Source organism: Amphiura filiformis, unplaced genomic scaffold (assembly GCF_039555335.1).
Source record: "Amphiura filiformis unplaced genomic scaffold, Afil_fr2py scaffold_71, whole genome shotgun sequence".
Lineage (NCBI taxonomy): Eukaryota > Metazoa > Echinodermata > Ophiuroidea > Amphilepidida > Amphiuridae > Amphiura > Amphiura filiformis.
In genome coordinates, this window is record NW_027305535.1 from 27,805 (window position 1) to 55,731 (window position 27,927).

A 27,927-nucleotide genomic window follows, 5' to 3' on the forward strand; every position below is an offset into this window, starting at 1 on the left:
TGATGTCATATCAGTGTCCTTGACCGGGGTCCTTACTCCTTGACCACTGAACAGCGTGATATCATGTTGATAACAGATCTATAGAATCAAAATCTTCATCATATCCCCGGATCATATCACAGATTCTCAACAATCTGTGATCATATGGGCCATATTGATGTGAAAGTAGTTATCTATCATATCCTGTGTCGTTTTATGGATAAAAATGACTCAAAATGTTATTGATGAAATGGTTGCTATCATAAACATCAGTTTTGTCTTTTCAACGGGAAAATCCGATGCAAAATAAAGTTTTTAGGGCCTAGCTATAATAATTATGGGCATAATTTATGCATATAGTATTGAACAATGTACCCCATTTGACATGCACTTATAGATAAATAAATTGTCTTACTTTATTAATTTAATAACTTCTTTATTATAAATAAAATGACACATAACTATTTGATTCATAAAATTACATTCAACAAAATGATTGAAGAGAAAACACACAAGGCACTAGGCAGACTGTTATAGAATGGAGTATGTAAGATGCCATGTCCATAGCTTCGCAGGAGTTTCCGACTATAGCAATCAACGTGATCAGCACATTCAGAAAAACACAGTTTAAGAGTGAAGATTGTAGTGAGTAACCAGTCCTTTATAAATGTGCTGGCCACTATCTATTATAATATAGTAGGCTTAAACTATACATTGCGAATTAATTAAGTTATTTTAAAATAAAATGTACATGTAAGTTAACTCAAACCGGCAGTGTATATATCGAAAGCAGTGAAATCGAGTTCGTAAGTTCTGGTATTACAAAATTGGAAATTGAGATATCGTGGGTAAAAAGCTGAAAAGACAAAAAAAACCAACGACAACAACAACAACAACAACAACAAAACAAACAGACCAGAACAATTTGGAGTACATGTAATGAATTAAAAGAGTTGACATGAGATTAGGAATTAATGTTTTCTGCTGTTTCAGTGTGCATGTTCTCATCGTTGATGGTTTGGTGGACTGTCATGTAGATGTAAGCGTGATCCTAAAATGCCTTTCACATTGACCAAAACTAATTACAAGACCTCTTCTACATTGAGGCTGGCTTTCCCTTTTAAAGGGAATTTTTATTATCCATAAAACGACACAGGATAGGATAGATAATTACTTTGACATCAATATGGTCCATATGATGAAGATTTTGATTCTTAGATCTGTTATCAACATGATATCACGCTGTTCAGTGGTCAAGGACCCCGGGTCAAAGACACTGAAATGACATACTGTACTTTTCTTCTGCTGACCATATGATGCTGTATATTAACTATTATTGTTACATTTTAGGCATATACTAGTACCTAAAACTTTTAAAGTCATATTAATTCAAACATAACTTTGGTAATACTCACTCGTTTTCATTCGTTGAAACGGCAAAACATACTTAATTTTCCTGACAAATCGCATTACAATAATTTTTTAAAATTCCACCGCAAAAAATATAAAGAAATAAGTCATTCCAATACCAATAAAAGTTAATCTCTTGAGCAAACAGACCCGATCCCAGAAATATATACCAGCCCGCGAATGGGCTGGCGAAAATGGTATAAAAGTCAATGAAAACTCAATATTACTGGTGTTTGTCCATCACATATTCATCCCAAGGTCTTTGCAGCTTGGTATGGGTAGGAATTCAATGTGAACCATATCTACTGCAAAATATGATCACACCAAATTCGACGAAAAAGTGACCCAAAATACTAGTAGGCCTAATATATACTAATTTCCATTAGTTTTGTTCAAAATTACGGTAAATTTGCCTAATTCTGAGAACTTTGCTGACATTTATACCAATTTTGCTGAAGAATTTGCACTTTTTTTTTTTATATAGATTTGGGGAAAATGTTGAAGAAAAAACCCCACCCCGTTTTGAAACCACTTTCAAAATAATTTCGGGGGCACAGACGAAAAAAAGATTGCAGCTGCATCATACAATACCTATACCGGTTTTGTTTTCTGTATTTTACACTATTTTGGCCCATGATCATGGTGAATTTTGATGGAAAGGGGGCTCCTTGCCCCTTTTCTTTTCCTTTGCACTCCAGATTTTCTCTTTCATTTTTTTTCTTCTATTTTTTGTCAGGGGCTACTCATAATTATTGTTATTTCACTCCAGAAAATTGATTTCAATTCTATTCAAATTCAATTCTATCTACACTTGGAGTCTTGCTATTCAATTCCAATTCAATCCTCCTTGCTTTAGAATTAATTCAATTCGATTCCAATTAAAATTTTCAATTTCAAAATCATTTCATTTCAATTCCAATCCAATGCAGTGAAATTAACAGCTAATCAATTTCAATTCAATTCTGAGCATTCATTTCAATTCCAATTCAATTCCAATTCCAATACAGTTGCAGTTTGTGTTAATTGACCAAAGGCACACTGCAAAAACTGTGTCTAGAGATTGAACACTTTTTTGTCCTCGATTTGTAAACACATGTAAAATCCCCGGGTAAAATCTAAACACAAATGTCAAACTTCAAAACATCAAGTGTTTTTAAACACAAGGCATCAAATTACTAAACATGTTTAGCATGTAGACATGTTTACAAATCGAGGACAAGATGGTGTCTAGAATGGTGATTAATATCTAGTCACTGTTTTTGCAGTGCATGTTTTAAATTTTACTACCAATTTTATAACACTTGAGTCAGCAACCCAAAGTCATAATCAAGAACACTACTTGTCACTAAAGCATTTCCACAGAAGATACTTTATTGTTATGATAACTCAGTTTTCACATTCAAACAATGCGAGTGATCCTTGGGTCCTATTTTATAAAACTTTTGAACTTCTTAGTTCTTAGGCGACTGACCTTCTAATATTTGTCTTAGCTTCTTGTCCACCATGCACATTATTTTCTAAACTTAAGGTGTGTACGATCGATAATAGGACCCTGTCCCGACACTGACCTCAAAGATGTCAAAAATCAAGGTTTTGATACTATTAGATAGCCCCTACTTGTCTCCTGCTCCTCCTAAGATTTTACACCCAAAATCCTTGTACTTTTGAAAAAGTGTGAAAAAAGCTGTCAAAGATATAAGCATTTTCTTTAATGGTTTTCTCACAATTTGTTCAAATGTACAATGACTTCTGAGCATAATAATTGGGAGCTTGAGAAAAATAGGGGCTTTATGATTAGTGATAAAAGTTTTTAATGTGTGTCTCTTGTGTGAGTAGACCTGGAAGTGTATCAGAATTCAGAATGGGGGAAGGGCACTTTTTACAGGTGGAATGATCTGGAATCACAGACATCTGCTTGTGAATTGAAATGCTGAATTGAAATCAAAGCTGAATTTCATTTCAATTCCACTTCATTCTTCACCACTCAACATGATTTCAATTCCAATCCAATTCAATTCTTCATTGCTCACGATGATTTCAATTCCAATCCAATTCAATTCATGTCCAAGCTCACTCATTTCGATTCCAATTCAATTCCAATGCATTGAAATGAAAATTGCCCAAAATTCATTTCAATTCAATTCGATTTCAATGCATTGAATTAACATTACTCATTTACTGTCCGTGACATTTCTCGTACTTGCGTAGCTGATGCAGTGCAGGCAATATTTTTCAGTGGCTATGGTTAACCTGAAGTTTGCTATGAGACCCCTTAACTGTTGAACATCATAAGCGTAGATCCCGGGGATGTATCCCCCCATTATTTTGCCAGGGGGATGGTCCATACAATCATCCCCCCAATGTTGACACCTGAATATGGGTTTCTGACCAAATTAACCTCATATTTGGCCCCAAAAGTGCAAATTTTCGCACACATTTGCCCATTTGGCCCCAAAAGTGCAAATTTTCGCACGCTTCGCGCGCATTTATTCCACTTTTGCACCATATTTCATCAGTTTAGCTTCAAAATAGCACAACTTATTCTGTCGCCATAAGGTGCTGGTTTCACTATACTTTTAAGATTTTTTTCCAACCCTATCCCCCCAATGTCAAAAAGAAATCTACGCCACTGTTGAACATACGAATTAACGAATATAATAAGTTTGTGGCTTTTTTGTCGACAAACTGCCAAGTATAGAAGTTGTTTTGTTCTGCATGCATGATTAAAAACCAGTGATCCGTACTATTTTGATTTTCACCAAAAGTTGGCACAATTGCATACAGTGAATAACAGGTAACCTACCAAATTCCGATCCATGACTGGTTGCGATTCGTTCACATGGCGTCATCATTACAATTAAATATTTCAGATATTATCGATCATGTATGCTTTGTTTTATAAATCGGGATTCCTTAGTTTACAAATCCATAGTTAGTATAGTCCAGTGTACTATTGGTGATTATTTTTGTAACTTTGGAAATATTATTCTTGTGCTGCAAAAAAAATTGCAATACAAGTAGTATTGCAACTAGCTGCAACTTGTATTTTTCTATACGTAAGGCGAGATCGAGAAGGCATTGTAAATACGCCGTGACCTGTAGCTCTGTAGCCGGATCTGAGTGAAGATTTTTCACCTGTTTGTCTTGTGTAAGTATGCTATTTACATCTAATAGTATTGGTACACACAAAATGAATGCTTTTTCTTTAAAAATACATACTATTATTCTCAATTTGAATAAAAGCGCTCAATTCTGCTGTATTTCTGAATAGTCCATTAAACATGTTAAATTGGTTATGAGCTGAGCGTTATATTACATGTATTTACATAGTTTTATAGCTGAATATCATCAGGCCTAAATGAAACGTTGCCAACTTCAAGAAAATGTTACCAAAAGTGGTTAAAAGATGCTCAATTTTGCCAAAAAAATCATACAAAAGCCTGATTTTAACCCAAATTTTGAATATTTTTGGTAAAGTTGATCAAAATAAAATAAAATAGAATAATAATAATAATAATAATTAATAATAATAAAAAACCCGGATCCTAGATATTTATATCTAGTTTTTAAAAAATAATAAAATATTTTTTACTGAATAATTTTTTCTTATGTTATCCGAAAAAATTGGGCCAAAAACAAAACAAAAACGGTTTGAGAAATGTTCTCCAAAACTGAGCAATTTTGCCCAAATTTGACCTCACAGATGAATTCGTCAAGTCTATGCCATTCTAAATATATATACTTTTATATATTTTAGACCATCAACTTAGCAGTTATGGGGCAGAAGTTTCCACAATTCCAGGGTTAAAGCCATAATGTACGATCTTTTAATATGAAATTGTTTTTTTTTTCAAACCTGATTGTTTTGCATATTTGTAATGTTTACACATGTCCCAGCTTGCACCTAAATGGAATCGGCCAAATTTGTTTTCTTTGTAGGTCAACAGAGCAAAGTTCGACATATTATCATAATTTAAGAATTATGATAATATGTCCTCCCATAGAACTGCATGTTAAATGGCCAAAATAACCAGTGGGGTTTATTTCAGTTTACCTTGTTATTTCAACCTAAAATGGACATCAACCCTTCCCGTCAGTTATACTAATATTATTTCAACATTTTGAACAAAAGCAAAATTTGACGGAAATTGTATATTAAGGCTTTAAGACCAACCTTAATTTATTAGGATGCGAAAACCACAGTATAACTTCAATGATCTTGTGTTCATTAATTTTTTCAACAAATGGACCAAATGTTCTCAAAAACTGCTCATTTTTGCATAAATCTGCCGTGCTAATTGGATTCCTTGCATCATTTCCTTTCTGAAAATGTATACTTTTATGTACTTATCATCATTACTTTTAAAGATACAATACAAAATAATGTTTAAAATTTCCGACTTTGAGTGATCCTGCGTGCCCCCTTAATGTTTTGTGAAAAGCCCGTTTCCTCCAAATGCAACATATACTTAGGACCATCTTGGTGGCCAGAATTTACATTGTTTATAACCTTTTATTACATTAATCTAACAAAAATGGGTGGATCTTATGTTGCATTTTGATGAGCCAGTCTTATCCATAAATCATCAATGCTGATACACACTTAAAACTAAACGGGGGTCATTTTTGACCCCAGCATAGTTATCAACTAAACACCATACCACTAACGGGGTCATTTTGACCCCATTGGTCGGGGTCATTGCAATGACTACGTATTTGGGTCAAATAGTAACCCCATTGGGGTCAAAATATTACCACATTTCGGGGTCAAATGAAATGACCCCTTCAAAAGGGTTGCCTTATTGGGTTACTTAATGACCTCATTTCGGGGTCAAATGAAATGCCCCATTTGAAAGGGTTGTTTTATAGGGTTACTCAATAACCACATTTAGGGGTTGTTTGGATTTTTTTAGTAGGCCTATGGTCATGCTGGTCCCACCAGGACATAAGTGTGTTTCTGCACAGAGAAAGCATTATACGTAAACAGCAAACTGCAAAGTGCATATGTGTATCACACTCACACGCAGTCAGTCATCGCTATGACAGTTCACGTATTATAAGCTTACATGATATAAGCTTACAACAACTGCAGCCAAGACACCGGCCACGACAGCATGAAATTGGAATGAATCTGCGTGCATCATGGCCCGGTGGGTTCAGTTTGTATTTAAAGGTAGGACGTATGACCGTTCCAGGATTTGAAAATGACCCCTATTTCACGGGGAATCGAGGACATTTGCAGCAATTTTACCCCCTATTTTGCGCGAAATCAAGTTAAATTTGCCCCCAAATACCTCCCCTATTTTTATCATTTTGAGGACGCATTTTCATTTCACCCCCTTATCACGAGGAATCAAGGACATTTTTCTGAAATAAATACCCCTATTTTTACCATTTCAAGGACACTTTTGAATTTTCCCCCTATTTCACGGGGAAATGAGGACATAAACGAAAACTGTAGCGGTAAAACACAGACAAAAGTCCTAGAAATACACCCTATTTTTCATTTCAAGGACAATTTTGCTCCAAAATACCCCTAATTTAAACAATCGCGAACAATTTTGTCCTCGAAAATTCCGCGGATATTTCTTGGAAAGTACCCCTAATTGGAACCATCATGCGTACACATTGTCAGTGAAGACTGAACCCACCGGGCATCATGGACAAGGGTCTATGCATCCTTGCAGTCTCACTTTTCAACTAACTTTTCATATTCCATCATGCAGACAAGCACACGACAATCCGCTGAGCTGCACAATCAGAACAAATATGGCGCTGATGTGACCACGTGGAGCCGATGCACACCGTGTGTGCAAATAGTTCCGAAATGCAAGTCATTATAAAGTTGACAAATTGGGTAACTTCGGTCAAAAAATTAGTTTTATTTATTAATCAACAAACATTAATTGCAGCTCATGTTTAAACTCATTTATGAATTGAGATTTTCAAAGCGGAAGATTGAAACTGATATCAATGCGCGACGGTATCGGCAAAATGACCACTAAGTTTTTGACCACGTTCGTCGTGGCTAAAATGACCTCGTGAATGTGGTCAAATTAAAACAGTACAACCCCCTTGAAGGGTCAAAACAACCCCAAACGTGGTCAATTCAAAATGACCACGGAAAATATAACCCCGTAGTTTTTAGTGTGTAAGTACCATTCATTTTGATACAACCTGAAGTTGCAACTTTTGACCATTAATAACCCTTCAGTGACAATATTGAGGAATATTAATAAAAGTATCACTATATATTTCAGATCCTTTGGATAATCAGCTAGCAGAGCCATCATGCCCAAAAGAGACGAAGACAAGAAACTTCTTAGGTTTGCAGAAGGACATCTCAACCAACGAATGGAGAATGGAAAGTTGAAAAAGGTTCGTACCCGGGGTTCGTTTTCAGATGGGGCCATGCCAGCGCCAATGGGCTTACCAGTTGAAATCGAGACACCCCTTATGGAAGACATGACCTAAATCTCCCACATTGGGGATATAGATTTCAAATGGTGTCACTGTCACCCATTCGGGACGGCGCGTTAGCGCAGCGGTAATTCCCTCGCTTTGCACCACTATACACTATAAGGTCCCGGGTTCAAGCCCCGGTGCGGCCCAAGGACTCATGTGCACTTGGTTTGTCCCGATTCCATGCTCGCTCTCGCAGGTTTTCTCCGGGATCTCCGGTTTCCTCCTGTATCGCAAAAATCGGTGATTAGTTGTTTGGTTATCAAAAACTTCCTTCACCCAATGGAATTTGGGGAGCTGCACAGATAATTGGTGGATGTTACAATCTAAATGCTGATAGGTGTGCGCCGTTCGGCAGCAACCTAGTTGATGCGATCTGATTGTGATGATTTACCATTGCAGCGAAATTACAGCGCTTTGATTCCTCTAAGATCTGGAGAAAGGCGCTTTATAAATCCAAAATTTATTTATTTTATTTATTCCAGCTCAGGGAAGTGCTCATTCAGGTATAGCCAGAATTCACACACCGTGTGGATTTCAATTAGAATATCCCGTTATGATCCACGGATTAACCCCTCATATGAGCCTAGGACAAGTCATTGGTTGGCAGATGCAAAGTTTTTCTTCAATTGCCAATCTGGTAGAACCCGGAGGGTGAGGTGTGATAGGCCCATAACAGTATCGAGGGAAAATAGTTCGACCCATTTCCCCAATATAAACCATGTAGTATTTGTTTTATTCCACCTCTTCCATATTTATGAGCTAATGGTGCCAATTATTCATTTATCTCAATTCAAATGAATGCGCGGTATAAACTTACCATTCTTTGTTGATCCATTCTTCATTGATCCAACATTCCAAAATCATGTTCGGAATCAAGTCCTTTACTATTACGGTAAGCTTTAAATATTTTTAGAACGTAGCGCCGCAGTGAAAATAGGAGTCTGACGTGCAATCTAATTCTGGCGCCAAACTTTGACGCTGGGATAGAGGTTGTAGGTAAATTGCATACAAATACATAATTTAAATAGTACTATTGATCTCACCTTGGGCTCATAGTTTTAACCAGTCTGGTTAAAACTATGAGACCAAGGTGAGATCAATAGTACTATGCGTCCCTAATAAGGATATTAGTACTATTAAGCTTACCGAGCTAAGGGACCAAAGGTTTGACCAGAACCTCGAATAAAGGCAGTTTATTATTTGTATTCTGTCGGTCCGTGCCACGTCACTTCCGGTTGATGATGAGACTCTCGGTCGAGTGAAAACAAGTTCCCGATTCGATTTTTGTTGATGATTTCTGTCATTGGTGTTATGTAAATTTCGATCGCAAATAGTCAGTGGAATCAAACAACCGTTTCTAAGTCTTCAGAGTGGAAGAAATTTACTTGATTTACCGTTTATATACTGACAAACTTAAAATTTAATTCAATGGTCTAGTGTCGTTTTTTCCGAAATTGAATGCCACTCCAGCAACATCGCTATGTAGCCTCCTTCACAGCCGGTTTCTGTTGTTCATAACAAACCGTGAGCCACATGCAGTTTGGGCCCGAGACTAGCGATAGCCCGGATGTTGGACCGACACTATTATCATCATAAACATCATTATCATCAGCCCGTATCATCCCACTGCTGCAGCAGCTGGGCACAGGTATCTCCCAAATTCTGCCAATTTCTCATGGCTCCTACACTTCCTGTCCAGGCCAGGCTGCTGTTCCTAAGTAGCTGACCAATTAACTCATCTCTCCATCTAGCTGGAGTCTTTTTCTTGCCCCCATATAACGGTTGCGACTCTGTTGTGAGCTGACGTCATCTTTCATCTGTTATAGCTTGTTACCTGCCCAGACATTGCCAGATGTCCAGCCCGGGTGTCCAGCCCTCCATTTAAAGATATGTTTACAGTGGTTAACACAGGGAGCTGTAACTAGGCGAGTTAAAAAAAGGCGAGTTAAAGAAAAGCGAGTTAAAAGGCGAGTTACCCCCACAGAGATTAGGTTTTTGTCAATTACCCCCACGAAGTAAGCTAAAGGCGAGTTACGACAACACCAACAAGTTCCACCGGCGAGTTACGACAACACCATCAAGTCCTGCAAGCGAGTTACGACAACACCGTCAAGTCCTGCAAGCGAGTTACGACAACACCATCAAGTCCTGTAAGCGAGTTACAGCAATGCCGTCAAGTCCCACCGGCGAGTTACAGCAACACCATCAAGTCCCATTGGCGAGTTACATGTAGGACTTGATGTAGGTTTTTCCTGTGAGGTCTTCAATTCAGAAAGTAATGTTTTACCTTGTAATATTATAATAAATATCCATGTACTCTCACCATACTTGCAGATCTGTTAATTGATATATTTATTACATTGCTGGGCCTCTCTGACAAGTGGTTCCTGCTTAAAATTATTATTTGCTCAAAGGTTACCCAATACATTACCCTGAACATAGGTGCCCTGAACCATCATTAATTACCCAGCATGTGATAATTAGCCTTTTTGAAAAATGGCAGACATCAACAGATGGTGAGAATTAAATATATATAAAGCATTTGGTATTTGAAATCATAACTCGCCAATGGGACTTATCGTAACTCGCCGGCGGGACTTGCCGTAAAAATCCTAACTCGCCAGCGGGACTTGCCGTAAAAATCTTAACTTGCCGGTGGGACTTGCCGTAAAATCTTAACTCGCTTATGGGACTTGTCGTAACTCGCCAGCAGGACTTGTTGTAAATCTTAACTCGCCAATGGGACTTGTCGTATTCTCAGCAGGGGTCACTCATTAATCTCTGCAGGGGGTAACTCGCCAATCTAACTCGCTTTTCATCTAACTCGCCCATTCTTAACTCGCCATTTACCTGTCCCCGTTAACACATCCTTTACTCTTGTTTGTTCCCTGATCCAGATGTTCTTGTTCCGGTCTCTCCTTACCCAGCAAACACAAAACGTTTTCGACATCATTCGCAAAAGGTTATAAAAGGTCAGAAAACGTTTAAATGTCGGGTTATATAAAGGGTATATTAAGAGTATAAAACGTTTTATAAACCTTAAAAATCATTTTTTGATAATCTACCGCTCAGCAAACAAAAATGTTTTACAGAAAACGTTTAAATATCGGGCTATATAAAGGGTATAAAAACGTTTTAATAACATTCCAAAAACATTCTTGAAAACTTGATACAAAACATTCTAAACAGAATGTTATTTTGGGGTTGAAAAAATATTTTGCGAAAATGTTTGCCCAAAATATTTTCAATAACGTTTTAAAAACGTTTTCATGACCTTTATATAACCCGACATTTAAATGTTATTAAAGGTTTTGAAAAAATATTTTAAGAACATTTCTGTGTTTGCTGGGTTCAAACATCTTAACATAATGTTATTTAAGTATTGACACAATATTTGGCAAAAATGTTTGTAAAAATAGTTTACAATAACATTTTTTGAAAACATTTAAAAAATATTGTTGTACTGTGTTTTCATACAAAACGTTTTAAAACGTGATCATGACCTAATGACCTTTATATAACCCGACATTTTAATGTTATTAAAACGTTTTGACCTGAACCAAAAGCCAAAATATAACTTATTTAAAACGTTTTTAAAATGTTTTTGTGTTTGCTGGGTATATATCCCATCATTTCCATACTTCTTTGTGTATATGAAGTTTCCTATTCATATCTTCGTTCAATGTCCATGTTTCACTTTCGTATGTCTTTGTATCTGCTGATGTACATCCTGATTCCTGCTTGTGTTTTTTCTTTATTTCCTGCGACTGGTTCCCATCTGGCCAAATCTCTTATAGGTATGTGTATTTGGATACATGTTTCAGTGTTTCACTTTCAATTTTGATTTCCTTGTTTGATATCTGCATACATGTTGAACATGACCTTTTATTTTAGACATGTTTGCATCTCCAGATATGACCACAATGTCTTCTGCAAACGTTAGATAGTTTAATTGCTTTCCATTTCCATTTATGCGTTTATTGTAATACAGTTCAATCTCTTGACGATTTCTTTTAGGGTTGCCATAAACATCTTGGGTGACATGGTATCTCCCTGACGAACTCCCCTTTTGATGAAAATTGGTTCACTCTCCTTAGGGACCGTTCATTATTTATAGGGGAGGGGGGCCGGGAGGATTTCAAAATTGAGTTCATAAAGTTACACAACCCCCTATTAGCAGCATCTAAAATTACATAACCCCCCTATTGCCGACAAAAAATACGTAACCCCCCTCACATCGAGAAATACATTTTGCTGGTATACCATGGCCGGATTCACCTTTTGATGGCCCCTGGGCATGGCAACATGATTGCCACCTCTGGCTCTTCGTATAGAAGACACCCCTCTCCCCACAATTGTAATCCAAGTTTTTTCCCCAAGCTGTCCCCAGAAAATATGCTATTTCAATGCTAAAATTCAAAGAAAGATGTATCGGAGTCATCGTCCCACAGACCTGCTACTAAAAGAACATTACCTGGACAAATGTGTGCTCGAAGCACGTGAAAAAAAAGCTAAAATTAACAAAATTGAGGAGCGCGCGGCAATTTGACATTTTGATACTAAAAAAACTGGGGTTAATTTAGGGTCTAAAATAGACCAGAAGGAAGATGCATAAGTTTTGTCACAATACATCTGTCGACTGAGCAGGGGAGGGGACTGACTTGCCACCCTGCGATATGGCTAATGTGCTGATGAACAGTGGCGTAGATTTCTTTATGACATGAGGTGGTTGGAAAAATTTCTTGAAGGGTATTATGTGAATCCAGCACCATTTGGTTAGAGAATAAGTTTATGACACAAATGCATGCAAAGCGCACAAAAATGTTGCCATATTGAAGCTACACTCAAAATATGGTGCAGGAATAGATTCGCGCGAAGCGCGCAAAAATTTACATTTTTGTGGCTAAAATGGCCAAATATGAGGTAAATAGGTTGTAGTGAATCATACCGGTAATCATAGTGAATAATTTAATATTAAATTTCACCTGACCCCCCTATCAGGAAAAATAAAATCACATAACCCCCCTTGTTTGTTAAAGTGAAAATCACTGAGCGGTCCCTTATGAAGTCTTAGTATAGCTGTGGCATTGGTACATATTTCCTGGATGGTCTTAATGTAGATTGTGTTTATACCTTGGTTTTTGCCAGTGCTTGGATGACTGCATTTTTGTTTCCACTGCATCAAAAGCTTTTTCATAATCCACAATTTAAGCAAGGCACATTAGGGCAGCTGGTGTATTCCCTAGATTTGTCAACAAGTTGATTCACTGCCAGTTAAGTGGTCAATTGTGGAGAAATAGCTCCTGAATCCAGCTTATTCTGCAGGTTGATTTTCGTCCAGTTGAGTAGTCATGTCAGTCTGTTTGTCATTTAAAACATATGTGGCTTCTTGTGCCAATTTTAAAAAAATGACCAAAAATCACTATGTCGCTATGGAATGCAGCTAACGAATTGATATTTATTATTTTTAGCAAAAAGACTATTGTACTTCGCTCGAGTGACAACTGACAAGCCCATTTTCCTTCCACCTCATGAAAATATTCATATTTATAATATATATTATTATTGTACTATCAATTGTACTATTCAATATTTGTATCTCCGGGCTATATCTGCGTCTTTACCATAATAACGGGGACTTCCATTTACCGTGCCATCATACTGTAAACATAATATTAATAATACGACATATCATCATAATCATAGACACATAATTATTATGACAACCAAAATGCTTCAGGTAAAAGTCACTTTCTAGGAAGGAACTGCATGACTGCACAATTCAGGTATACAATAATCATTGAGCTGTCTGACCTTATCTGACCTGATTCCCGGGTCTCATAATAATTATAGAAATGACTTTCCTGGCTTGTGAGCACACCAACTCACAGTCCACCAGCTAAGGACCCTGGATGTAGAATATTCGATGTAACATATCTACGTTATTTAATCTATTCCCATTCGATTAAAAGTTCTAATAAACGAATGTTTGGTGACGTAAAATCCAGATGAATAAATCCAGATGTGTAATTCTTCTTTAAAGTATACCCAACAAGTAATTTCTATGTGTGTATATCCCATGGGTCGTGTACTGCATCTGGCTATGACTATTAATCCTGGCAATTAATGTGATCATATCACTGACAGATATGGAACATCAAGGGTATCTTCAGTTTTGAAATCATAGTTTGTTAAGGCAGACACAACGTAATGCTATATGATCAAACATTATTTGCAAATCTGTTCATCTGGACTTACTATTTTCGATAGCTACGGTATCACGTCTCATCCGAGATGCATCATCAGGCTGCTTGATCAGACACCAGAGGATGATTTAAGGAAGCCCCATCATGCACTGCAAACGTGTTATCACTAGAGTTTCAACTGCCACTTTACTTTTCAAATCCCATTGAATTCTGTGCAAAAGATGTTGTTTAAGAATTGTGCGTGTGTCATTATTACTTGGTCGATTTTAGAACAAAAGTGATGTATGCATAAAGGATAATTCACACCTTCTGTAGGTAACATAATGTGAAATCGACTAGCATTTTGAATGCGTTTTTATTGTAAATATATCAGTCCAAATTCAAATTTACCCAGCAAACACAAAAACGTTTTAAAAACGTTTTAAATAAGTTATATTTTGGCTTTTGGTTTAGGTAAAAACGTTTTAATAACATTAAAATGTCGGGTTATATAAAGGTCATGATAACGTTTTAAAACGTTTTGTATGAAAAGACACTACAACAATATTTTTTAATGTTTTCAAAAAATGTTATTGTAAACTATTTTGACAAACATTTTTCCCAAATATTGTGTCAATACTTAAATAACATTATGTTAAAATGTTTGAACCCAGCAAACACAGAAATGTTCTTAAAATGTTTTTTTCAAAACCTTTTAATAACATTTAAATGTCAGGTTATACAAAGGTCATGAAAACGTTTTTAAAACGTTATTGAAAATATTTTGGGCAAACATTTTTCGCAAAATATTTTTTCAACCCCAAAATAATATTCTGTTTAGAATGTTTTATATCAAGTTTTCAGAATGTTTTTGGAATGTTATTAAAACGTTTTTATACCCTTTATATAACCCGACATTTAAACGTTTTCTGTAAAACATTTTTGTTTGCTGAGCAGTAGATTATCAAAAAATGTTTTTTAAGGTTATTAAAACGTTTTATACTCTTAATATGCCCTTTATATAACCCACATTTAAACATTTTCTGACAACCTTTTATAACCTTTTGCGAATGATGTCGAAAACGTTTTGTGTTTGCTGGGTAACCATGCCCGTCAATGCAATGTGCGAGCAGTGGTGTCATGTTCACTCACACAGCTGTGCTAACCGCAAGTCAACACAGTGGCGTGGTGGGAAGTGCTTAAATCATCCTCTGATCAGACACTGAACTATTGACCTCGAGGCACTTTCTGAACACTGCGTCGTATATCTCGGAGAGGTTGTGGCCCGGATTGTCATGATTGTGGCGCGTAGTGACGTAGTCCCCTATTGAGCGAAGGTTATTTTCGCCGGCCGGTCATGTATGGCCTCCTTGACCCCTCTTTTAAACCACCTCTCTGGTTTACATCCTTGCCAGCCTGGTGATGTATTTCTGATGAACGTAATAACTTATCAAAAATAGTAAGTCCAGATGAACAGATTAATAATTCATTTCATTATAAATGTTTATCTACATGGCTGATTGAGATCATTCACAAATGTAATGTTATGGTATTCTTTGTTCACAGCGATGGGTATTGTTCCTTGGAAATCCAGATGAAGGTAAGTTCTTTTTACTGTGTACTTTTTTAAAACTTTTGAAACTCCTAGTAATATGCAGTGAACATAATTCTCCATAAAATCATAACCCTTGAGCTTCGGCAAAAACAGCGATTTTTTTTAGAAATACGGACACTCCTGGCATATAAACTATTTTATACTTCTACATTAATACTGGAACAGGACCTGTTGAAGGTATACTTGTCCAATGTCCAGGGTAGAAAGATAGCAGCACACGTGGGCACATCATTGATACAATTGATTACATTACTATAGAGGGCATAAGAGTCATCGGTATGTAACCGGGCACCGATAGTTCTATAGGACCAAATTCGACGTGCTGCCTAAGAAATGAGCGTGTTTGAGTGCACGTTCTTCATCTGTACTTGTTCATTATTTTTTCAGGTCACTTTCAACTGAAAATATATAAGACAAAGAAGGAGAAGCATACTGTTGAAATTCAAGTCGTCTCAAAAGCGACCTACATTGGAACGGAGAAGGGTGGAATTTACAGGTATGTATATGCAGTGGCTAGGCGTAAGGGGGGAAAGAGGGGCAACTGTTCCTTGTGAGAAGTTTCCCACATCTTACCGCCACCCCCCCCCCCCCCCACATGCTGACCGCCCTAATAATATTTATTTTCAGACCTTTTTGTACTTCTTGCCCCATTTTTGAACATTTTCGTAAAATGTTGTCCCCTTGAAAGTAATCTACCCCCCCCCTGTCCTTACATCCCTTGCCTGCCCCTCTGAAAAAGTCCCGGCTACGCCATTGTTTCTATGGAATATAGGCCAGTACTATATAAATAGGGCTGTAAGTGTAGCGTATGGCTGGAATTATGGAAACCGTTGGGCCCCGGGGGGTTGTTCCTGGTTGAAGGTATACGGGGATGTGCCACGGTTTTGGGGTACCTTTTCAGCGATTTTGGGGTACCTTTTCAGCATTTTGGCAAAAGTGCCCTTAAAGCGCCCAATTATGGCAAATTTGGGTGCTTTTTGGGTGTTTTTTCTTGAAAATTGGTATACTGATGGGTAGCAAAAACAGCAAAAAGTAGATATAGAGAAAGTCAGCATCCGAAAGTCTGCGTGGCACACCCCCGTACAAAATTTTTCCTCATTATTAGGTACTTTGTCCTGAAGAATTAATGTTGCTTTTAATTTTTATATCTTTAGTAACAAGAAAAACGACATACAAACCATGTACTGGGCTATCATACTGAAACGAACAACGATCATTTTCCAAAATTTACCAGAGAAAGATATTAAAAAAGATGATGAGATCACACCAATCGATGAGTGGTATGACGCCATGAAAAAAAGGTTTTCGATGGGTATGTTGACACATTTTAGTCATTGATTTACGAGAGGTGCACTGAGTTTTTGGCACACAATTTTGTGGCAGCCCAGGTGGCACCTTTTTTTTTTTTTTTTTATAGATAAAGACTATGATGAACATTATGCTATGAAGTTACCATAAAGTCACTTTCACCAGACAGAGGTAATGTGTAGGCCATATTTACGGACTGTTACGCGTGATAAGCTAGGGGCACTACCATTTGCCTTGGAAGTGGAGTGAGTTATTGGGGTTCCTGCTCTTGGTTTTAAGAGTGCTATTATGGTGTTGCCCTACATAGTAACCTAAGACAAAGGCAATATGTAGATGTTTACGGACTGTTACGCATGTTTAGCTAGGGGCACTACCTCAAAGTGGAATGAGTTATATAGTACCGACATTTGAGCATAAAAGCGGCTGGTAAAAGTGACACATTTTTAAAGGTCGCCTGTAACGTAATATACTGAGTCTATATTTTTTCGTTTTGTGTGTGGGATGTGTGTGGGTATACATGCATGTTTGCATGTCATGTGAGTGTGGGGGTGTGTGTGGAGTGTTGGGGTGTGTGGGATTGTGTTTATATACCACAATTGGTACACACTACATCTGCAAGAAGATTTCAATCTCCTTGATAATTATATTTTTTCAGAAAACTGGGCAGTGAATCCAATTCGTGGAGTCAGTGGTCAGGCTGATGGTGCGGCTGTTTCTTTGACGTTGTACATTACCCAGCACCGGGTAGGACTGGCTATGACGATCCCGCCTTTGAAGTGCTGTGACTACTGGGATGTGGTCAACATAAAAGACAGCAAAGCCCATGGCAACGTCTTGTTTCTCTACATCGAAGATCCTAGTAAACAGGATCTCGGAGGTAATGAAAAATAGAAGAAAAAACAACAACATTGAAATAATGGGTTTCTTGTTGCTATTTCAGTTTGAAAATATTAGTTATTGTCTTCCAGAAAGGATAGTTAGTTGTTTGATGTCTAATGTGTTGGTTTTGGTAAAATCGTTTTAACAACATTAAATGTCGGGTTATATAAAGGTCATGTAAACGTTTTTAAAGGAGTATTTCGTGATCCTAGCATCCTCTTGTTATGACATTTTTCAGTACATATCCACGAAAAAAGCCTATTCTCAAAATTTCAGTTGATTCCGATTTTGCGTTTACGAGTTATGCATGATTACACTGCTCCATAGACAATGTGTTGTAATTTCGTTCTGGTATACCAGAATGAAATTCAAATTTCACAATATCTTTGCTAAACGAATTAATCGGCAAGATATATTTTGTACATAAACATTATGTAGCCACAGGTTTCAATTAATATAAAAATCTCAAAATTTAAAATACGCTACAAAAATATTTTAAAAATGTTTTCAAAATGTTATTGTAAAATATCTTTTGCAAACATCTCCCGGAAACATCTTTTGCTAAATATTTCGTCAACACTTAAATGGGCATTTTGTGATCCACAGCCTCATCCCCCCACCCCCCACTTTTTTCAAAAAAAAAGTTGACTGAAAGTTTTTCGTGAATATCTACTGAATAATGTCATAAAAAGAGGATGATGGGATCACGAAATCCTCCTTAATAACATTATGTTAAAGTTATCCAAAAAAAAGTTTTTAAAAGTTATGAAAACGTTTTCTAACCTTTATAATTATACCCTTTATATAACCCGACATTTAAACGTTTTCTGGCAACCTTTTCTAACCTTTTGCGAATGATGTCGAAAATGTTTTGTGTATGTTGGGTAATAAGCTTATACGACCTGTCTCAAAATGGTTGGTACGTATCGGTTTCCAGAAACTTGAGCATTAGAAAAAAATCAAACATTTCGCATCAATTCTTAAACCGTCACACAGTGTCATCGCCCCGATATCTTCATGGTAGAAATCGCCATGGTAGGTTGAATCCACAGCCACGCATGGTCATTTTGTATCGACCTGTATAATAGTTTTGAGTCGCATAATTGGCCGAAGGACATCTGACTAAGGCTACTGACAATAGCCCCGATTAACCTCGCTGTGTGTGAGTCAAGCATGGTACGCCATAGGTCATATGCTTTTAGACACCCTCAACGATTGGCCTATACACTGCGCTATATAATTCGGCACATCAGAATTATTGTCAGTTTTTGACTCAAGACGCACGGTTCTTTCTCAAGACGCAAGCTAACGACTATCATATCTGTTCAAAATATATATTCAAGTGCAACAAACCACATCTGGTTTCTTTATACGAAATCATTTACGGGAGATATTCATCATTTTCTACCCCAGTATTTGAGATTTTCTTCTCATATCATACTCGTGCATAGTACATTCACGTGTATCGATCCCGTGTATTCATTTTAGTATCTCTGCTGACAAAGTAATTAGCCAGGCGATGTCGGTGTGCGTCACTATTAACATCCAGCGAAGTAGCGAAGATAATCACTTGAAAAAAATCAATTCTTTTTCAGCTTTAGCATATCTCGAGGTTCAATTACGGATGCCTGCTTCCGGAGATGCGAAGCGAGCTAAAGACGTCATTGACCGGCTAGCGGCCAAATCAGGGTCCAAATCAGGACGTCGTAATTCTTCTTTATCCGACCAGGTTTCACTTCAGCCACCGCCAACTTCAGGTAAGCCTACGCTATACGGTCGCGGTATTACATTATATAAATTCTTCTGATATTGTGGCAAACTTTTGGGTCTCATTGGTAACTGTTGGTCTAAAGTATAATGTTATATATATTTAAAATGGAAAAACTTAGATAATTTTTCTGGAAACCACCGCCACAACAACAACAACAATAACAACAACAACATTACAACAAACTGTGCCACTGCCTTTCGTCATTTAAAATTTGACGCAATGTAAATCAGGGGTGCCCCAAGGCTCAATATTTGGGGCCTAAGCTTTTTCTTTTATACATTAATGACATGCCCAGTGTTGCCCAGAATTCATCTTTAGCATTGTTTGCAGATGACTCTAAATGTTATAAAAACATCTCTGATGTCTCGGATTGTCACATGCTCCAAAGTGATATTGATGCATTATTTAATTGGAGCAAAACTTGGGATCTCTATTGTCACCCCTCTAAATACCAGATCATATCAATCACCAGACGTATGTAATGCAATTCATCATGATTATAAAATGGATGGTGCGTTCTAGACCGTGTTAGTTCCATCACAGATCTTGGTCTTGATATTTCCTCGTCTTTCACTTGGGATGATCACATTAACAGGGTTGTTTAAAAGTGTAACAAAAAACTTGGTATGATTAAACGCACCATTGGCTTCAATGCCCCTCATAATGTATCCAGGACTTTGTACTCGGCTTTGGTTCGTAGTGATTTGGAATATTGCAGTCCCCTCTGGAGTGGTACCTCAAGCGCAACATCCAGAAAGTTGAGGGGGTCCAGAGAAGGGCAACCATATTCATTTTAGATTATCCCGAGGCTGAGTACAAAGAAAGGTTAACCGAGCTAAATCTTCTTCCATTAAGTTTTAGAAGAGAATATGTTGATCTCAATATTCAAGTGCAATCTGGGATTTAATGAGATCAATCTAGATGATTATGTAGTTTTTAATGGTATTAACAAAGACCGTCTCACCACCAGATTTTCCTCTGATCCTTTGTTGCTGGTAAATTCTAAGTGCCACAAGATGGGCTTTTTTCAGCGTATATGGTGCCCATTTGGAACCAGCTCCCTAGTATTACCAGATCTACAAATTCTGTTGCTTCATTCAAGCAACAAGTTTTGGAGTTTTACCAGTCCAAATTTGCTCGCACCATTGATGCAACTTGTGCTTGCACTTAGACCTCTTTTTGTAATTGTTCAAATTGCCGGCAAACGTAACTTAACCTGCATTTCCCCCCCTCTAATTTATTTTTCCCTTCCCTTCTTTTTTGGATTTGGTGGGGCGATCTTAGAGGTGCTTGGCACCTGTTCGCTCCAGCCATTCACTGGACTTTTTAAAACAAATTTTGTTCCTTTCATGATATTGTGTAATTTCTTGATGTAACTTATGTGCAATATTATATTTTTTTGTAATTCTGTACACTCATAGAAATGACTTGTTCGCCTTGTTGGCGCAATTCAAAAGGAGTAAGTTTGGACAACTCAAAAATAGTGTAAAAGTTGCCAAAACAAAATTCATTTTAGTTATCTGAACTTAAAAATGCTGAAAAAGCTCAAAAGTTCCGTCAACTAATCAACTTTGTTGGCATTACTTAAAAAGTTGATGTAACTCGTTGCGTCAACTTTTTAAGTAATGCAAACTTCTGAATTCAAGTTCAGGGAACTTAGAAAAATAAACAAGGTTCAAAGAACCAATTATAGTTGAGTTATTGTAACTCAACATGTAAGTTGATGTAACTCGTTCATATTAAGTTACTGGTACTTATTGTTTTGAGTTATCCCAATTTGGTACTTTGTTACTTAATTCACGTAATTGGATCATTTTCTGCACAATTAGCAGTATTCAAATATTTATTTTTGTAATCAGTGCAAAATTTTGTATACTATAGCACACCTCTAGAAAATTATACTAACCTAGGCTAGTTTCATTTTCTGAGTTGTAACAACTCAATACAGTAAGTGCAAATGAGTGCGACCAACATAATGATATCGAGTCAGCGTTACTCAAAATTGTACGCGTTGGCATTACTCGGAAAGTTGACGCAACGACTTACATCAACTTACTGAGTAATGCCAACGAACAATTTCTATGAGTGTACCAGTGATAAAGTGTAATAAATAAATAAATAAATAAATAAATAAATAAATAAATAAATAAATAAATAAATAAATAAATAAATAAATAAATAAATAAATAAATAAATAAATAAATAAATGCACGCAGGGCCACTGTCAGTTGGAAAGTTTACACATTATTTTCATTGTATCTTTAAAGGGCAGGTCTATTGCAAAAACAAGTTTATATCTATTCGAAGAGAATAATTATTACATTACAAGTTGACACTCGTTGCAATTTTCTTATGCGTATTTCTCCTGAAAAACGAGAAATTGTATGGGTAAAGTTCGGGCTCGTACGTGTTCTTCCCCGTTTGAAGCGAAATTAATTTTCAAGGCAGCGGCTGATGACGTAAGTAAATGAAGCGGACACTGTATCATGCTCTTATTTTACTTGTGTGATCACTTTTGACAAGTTTGACATTAGCTACAATGAGTTGTACTGTTATTTACCATAACAATGCTGCATAACAATATGCAGACTATTGTTCTCATTTGGGAAACAAAGCGTCACACAGTATTGTTACTATGCGTTTGCTTTGTAATATTTCATCCAAATGAAACTATGATAACTATAATAGCATTGCAATATCGCACAGGGAAATCAGATACATGAGTTTGTGGACTTCTAGTCTCAGATTGATCACGCTGAAATTCTAAGCTCAATTATTATTTTATTTTTTGGCTCAAATATTTCTCACGATATTGATATACATATGAATTGTAATATCACAATTTACTAATATATATTTTTAAAAAGCGGCTGATTTTATCCATATGTTTAAAAACCATTAAATTTGTAATACTTAATTCATAGTTTTTTGTGAACAACATCAGTATACGTTCTGTGCATTGAGAATGTTTATAGTCCTTTCTCGCAAGCAGGCACAGTCATTTCATGACGTCAACTTTTTTCTAGGTCAAATCTGTCTCGTTCGAAGGAACTCATCGCTTAAGTTGGTTTTTGCAGAATATCAATTTTAAACGTCTTATTTTCTCAAAAAAAAGAGTCATTTTCATTGTCCTCATAATATTAGCTTGCCAATGATATGATGTTGTCCGAGCAATATATATCTTCTATTGTGGTCCATAGTGTCACATGGCGGTTTGTTCTTCTCCCGGGGAGGGGGAGGGGCACTCAACTTTAGAAGTGACGGGTATGTGCCTACCGGAGTCACAAAGTAGGGGCCTATTGGGTACAAAAAGTTATTTAAAAAAAAAAAAAGGGGGTCATTGGGTACAAACAAAATAAAGAAGGGGGTCATTGGGTATAATACTTTGAAAAAAGGGGGTCATTGGGTATAAGATTTCAAAAAGGGGTCATCGGGTAGATATCCAATTGCCAATCAACAGAATGTCTTCGCTACGGTGAGTTTCATACAGAAATTAAATCACTAATATAATAAAATACTTATTTACAACCCACAGAACGTTATCAACCCTCTCCAACGGCACCACGTAGAAGCAGCTCACAGGCAGAATACATGTCAGAGAGCCCCGGCGAAAATGATTATGGATTTGGTAGAGCCCCTGACCTAGGTAGAGGGCCATTACCACCTGTTCCAGGCAAACGTGTTGAAGAAACGGCATATGAAGCCAACTGCAACCCGTATGCCAATCCTTATGATACAGCAACGGATCCAACAGAAACGGAATATGTGAAAGCCAATTGCAACCCATATGCCAACCCTTATGATACAGCTACTGATCCACCACCACCACCACCACCACGGTTTATTGTTGATGATGAGCCAAACTATATGTCAAACTGTGATGACAACAACGGGTATCTCATAGCTACACCTAAGACGATCAATCACTATAATACATCTTTAACACCTAGATAATACCGCATCTGACCATCACAATCCATACTACCGTAAAACCTCGTCTACAAGCATATAGAGTGTTTTTGATGAAAGCTAAATTAATACGAAGAACTAAGAAGTCGTAAATATGCCATTGGTCTTGCAATAATACTCGTTTGCATATGCTTGCATATTTGCTCAAACTCTATAATATTATAGTTTTGTCGATGGATGGTGTCCGGATTGATTTAGCTTACATCAAAAACACTCTATGCTTTTAGACGAGGTTTTACGGTATAACACCCCAGACAAATAAACATGCAGATCTGATGAAGAGATAAACTTTGGACATTATCGAACCCCAGGCCTCGGAGCCCGGGCCTCGCAGAATGGCGCAGCGTCAAAGGGGTAGCATTCCAGCAAACATAAAACTTCACTTTTACACAAAAAAACATTTAATGTCGTCGGGCATAAAGGGTGTGAAACGTTTTAATCATATTATTCGAAAACGATTTTGATAACTTCCAAAACTTTCTGACATAATGTTGACAAATAGTTTGAATAAAATGTTTGCCAAAATATATTTTGCAATAACACTTTGACAACATGTTTAAAATGTTTCAACATGTTTTCATGGCCTTTATTATGACCTAATATTTACTTATTAAAACGTTTGGACGTGAACAAAATGCAAACATGTAACGTTTTAAAAACATTTTTGTGTTTGCTGGGATGTGTATAGAGCTAGAGTCAATTGTTTTGGCTTGCATTAGCGTTGGGATACGCATGAATGTGGTTAAGATTTGGTTCACCAATTTGAAAAACAAAAATGTGCCAACTCACTCAGTCGCTGATCAAAACATATCATGCTATTTATATTTACGCGCATAAATCTAACTGCATTTTGTATATATTATCATGTTACTTATAATTGTTATGTTATTTTTGTCCATTGTATTGATTTTAATATTCTAAATAGGCCTAGCTGTATTTCATGCCTTTATGCGCTGCTATTTGTTGAAATGACATACTGTATCAGAGGCTCCGGATAAATTGGGGGAGGGGGGCATCCATATGATCATCCGAGCCTGACGCTATTTGAAGGTGCCTATAGAGCTAGGGTATCTGTGCCTACAAAAATTTTGCCAGTTTTGGAGGATTTTTCAAAAATAAAAGTAGTAAATCTCTTAAATCCCAATATTTATTAAGTTTACGTATGTAACCATGTCAATTTATTGGACTAAAGACCGTTGCGCATATAAAACAATATCTAAAAAATGCCTATATACACGAAGTTTAACCGGAAATTTTATAACAAAATATAGCCATGTGCATGAAGAAAGAGACAGCATTTAAATATCACATGGCATATGCTATCTACGGTAGATAGCTGAGACAAATATTTTTAAATATTTGTCTCAGCTATCTACCGTAAAACTACAGTAAGACAAAAAATTAAGGTAGCAGTTATGTTCACCCATATCCTAAACAAAGACAGATACGTCAGAAAACAAGCAGCCAATTATACCTGTACTCTTTAGCTCTAATTTAAGACCTTACTTGTTGAAATTGGTTGAAAAATAAGAAAAAAAAACAGTGATCTAATACCTAATGAAGAAACGAAATCAAAAAGTTACACTTTTGTGTTCTAGTCAATGAAAGCACGACACTACGGCGCCAGTTCTCTTGTTCACGAACGTTGTATGTGCAAATCAATAGGGCATGCGATGGAGCAAACTGCAACTTTAAAATTGGCATCTTCCTTGGGTTTTTGGATAGTCATGTCTTTATTTCTTGAACAATTTCAACGAATGAGGTCTTAAATTCAAGCTAAAAGACGCAGTTATTGGCTGCCGGTTCCAATTATGACATGTCTGCCTTTGTTTCGGATATACAGGGGATGAAAATAACTGGTACCTTCAAATTTTTTGGCTTACTGTATATAGGATGCACTGATGGTATCATGGCCGGGTATCATGTGACCCGTTGAAGATGTAGTCGACTTTTTAGATTGTAGGCATATAATATTATTAATAGGCCTAGTACATGTATGCTACCGAACTGGTTTTCGTATCGTGGAAACACTTCAAAGACTGTTTAAGTTTTAAACTTTTCAAAACACCGTCATTCTTGCTATACACTTGTGATATTCAAACATGTTTAGAGTTTTATTGATGATAGTAGTATATAGGTCTGAAAATTGTTTGATTTGATTGACCCATCACCCTAAAAATTCGCCCGACCCTAGACTTTTTTCTTGTATTTTTTTGCAAAAAAAAAAAAAAATAAATAAATAAATAAAAAAAAGTGAAATTTAAAATAAAAGGAACAAAAAAGTTCCAAGGCCTTTATCATACGCAATTTACCGCTTAAAATGTGTGTAAAAAAACCCCACAATTGCCGACCGACTAACCTAATTTTGTTTATGTTACGCCAATCAAACAATTTTAGGCTTTTTAGTCATTGAACATTACATTGAAGAATGATATTTGACACGTAAATATTTAGCTTCTAAACACGTGTATAGCCTACATATTTTAGAAAGTGATATCAAGAATGCGCTGTTTGGGAGTGTATTACAAACTTTAAGGCGGGTAAAAGATGACTTCGTGATCTACAGCCGCATTGTAGCAAACTTTCCATGATGCTAGAGATTGGACCCAAGACAAAATACACCTAAATTAAGCGTTAATTCAGGGTTAACCCGCCCATGACGGAAAAACGTTGAGATTTTTATACCATCAGAAACCTATAGGAGATAATAGGACATATGACTACAAAATGTTTGTGGGCATAATAAGAAAAGTTGGCATGACCTTTATCCAGAGAAAATATGGGCTTAATAATATCCTCCAATTTGTATTTTGGACTGACTACACATGCACAATCTGCGTATAATTCGCAAATTCCATTGACCAAATCAACTGAAATTTTGGAAATAAGCTTAAATTTCTCGTGAAAATCTATTGAACCATAAATCTCATAGTTGTCGACATTTTCCTGGTTTTGCAGATAACGGGTCATAATTATAATTACTTGCTATTGGTCTCCAAAATGCAAACTATGTTATGTAAATGTGAAAACAAGAGCTAAAACAGTATTTCAAATGATAAATCATGTAGATGGAAATAAACGCGTTGAAGTGTTAAAAAAGTGTTATCCAGGAATTTGGTACCGAATTGACATATAGTGTTTATTTCTTTACTGTACGAGTCTGTACACCCGGGGGCACTCACATGTTAAGGTGGTACGGGTATGTGCGGCGGCCAAGAGTCCCCTTTTCAGGCTCTTCGGCAGTTCCTTAAGCCCCACATTTGAATCTGCTCCAGTTCTTTGAGCCTCAAACTCTGACAATTGTAGCTCTTTAAGCTCAAATTTGGAAAAAACTTAGAAATTTAAAGCTCAACAGCCTATAATTTGGCCCAAATTTCAGTTCTTCAAGCCCCTATTTTTCCCGAAAATCAGTTCTTAGTTGAATGTTCGGCGCTCAGCGCCGCACACCCCTACCAAAATTTAAGTTGAGTGCCCCCCCCCCCGGAATATCCTATTCTACCCTCACAAAAATGGTATTATTTGAGTAGTGTGGAGGTATCATATTATTATTATTATTATTGTTGATAGAGAAATGATAAATTATAACTTTTCAAAATATAAGACCTTATTTGTGTAAATATATCTTTACATGCATATTAATCATTGACAGGGGGGGTAATAGAATAGGGTTAAAACGATATGCTCATTTTTGGATAGAAAGTTATCAAGTTTTGCAAGGAAAACTAAGCAGATGGGGACACAGATTTCTCTTTCCTCTTCAAAATGACTCGCATATTCTCATCATTGAAATCACAAGAAACTATTCAAATAGATAACATTTGTTTATATAGCAGTCAAGTTAGCTCAATCGACAAGGCGTTCGACTATGGTGCGATAGGTTGCGAGTTCGAACCCTGGTGGTGCCTAGTATGCTCTCGTGGAAAAATTGAGTTAGCTTGAAATTCCCTTGGACAAGGAACTCACTGCTAATTTGTCTCATTGTAACGCGTACAAAACTCGGGGAGCTGATCCTGGTTGCGATGGTTATTTGTGGAATGTCTAGGGTGTGCGCTCTTGAAGCAGCAAAGTCCCTGAATTATTGCTTAATGGTTTATGGAATGATGTGGGGCCATAGTGGTCAGCGACAACCTGTAAAGTGTGCTGAGGCTTGTGGATCAAGTGTAGGCGTTGTGCCTGTGCGTAGCGCACTATAATTCACTGCGCTTTTTTTTCTTTTTTTTGTTTTTTTTGTTGTCATTTAACCGGTGATCTTGTCAATTATTATAGGCCTAGAACGAATTATCAAAAATGACCCCACAATCCCACACATGACATGCAGAACATCCCCAAGTTGATTGACCCCTTTC

General features: G+C 36.8%; 1 protein-coding gene across 1 annotated transcript; it reads left to right on the forward strand.

Moving 5' to 3' along the window:
• Positions 1-4,177: 4,177 nt before the first annotated feature.
• LOC140144681 (uncharacterized) lies at positions 4,178-26,726 on the forward strand. Its single transcript, XM_072166487.1, has 8 exons — positions 4,178-4,537; positions 7,650-7,767; positions 15,606-15,639; positions 16,042-16,150; positions 16,809-16,966; positions 17,618-17,839; positions 19,437-19,598; positions 23,148-26,726. Exons 2-8 carry the CDS (start codon positions 7,681-7,683, stop codon positions 23,564-23,566), a joined length of 1,191 nt encoding a protein of 396 aa, XP_072022588.1. The 5' UTR covers positions 4,178-4,537; positions 7,650-7,680; the 3' UTR covers positions 23,567-26,726.
• The last annotated feature ends 1,201 nt before the right edge of the window (positions 26,727-27,927 follow it).

Excerpts from the sequence above, each read along its gene's own strand:
- LOC140144681 (XM_072166487.1), top strand. The coding sequence starts at position 7,681 with ATGCCCAAAAGAGACGAAGACAAGAAACTTCTTAGGTTTGCAGAAGGA. Across the intron at positions 15,640-16,041 it reads CCTTGGAAATCCAGATGAAG|GTCACTTTCAACTGAAAATA; the intron begins GTAAGTTCTTTT and ends TTATTTTTTCAG. Across the intron at positions 16,151-16,808 it reads GAGAAGGGTGGAATTTACAG|TAACAAGAAAAACGACATAC; the intron begins GTATGTATATGC and ends TTATATCTTTAG.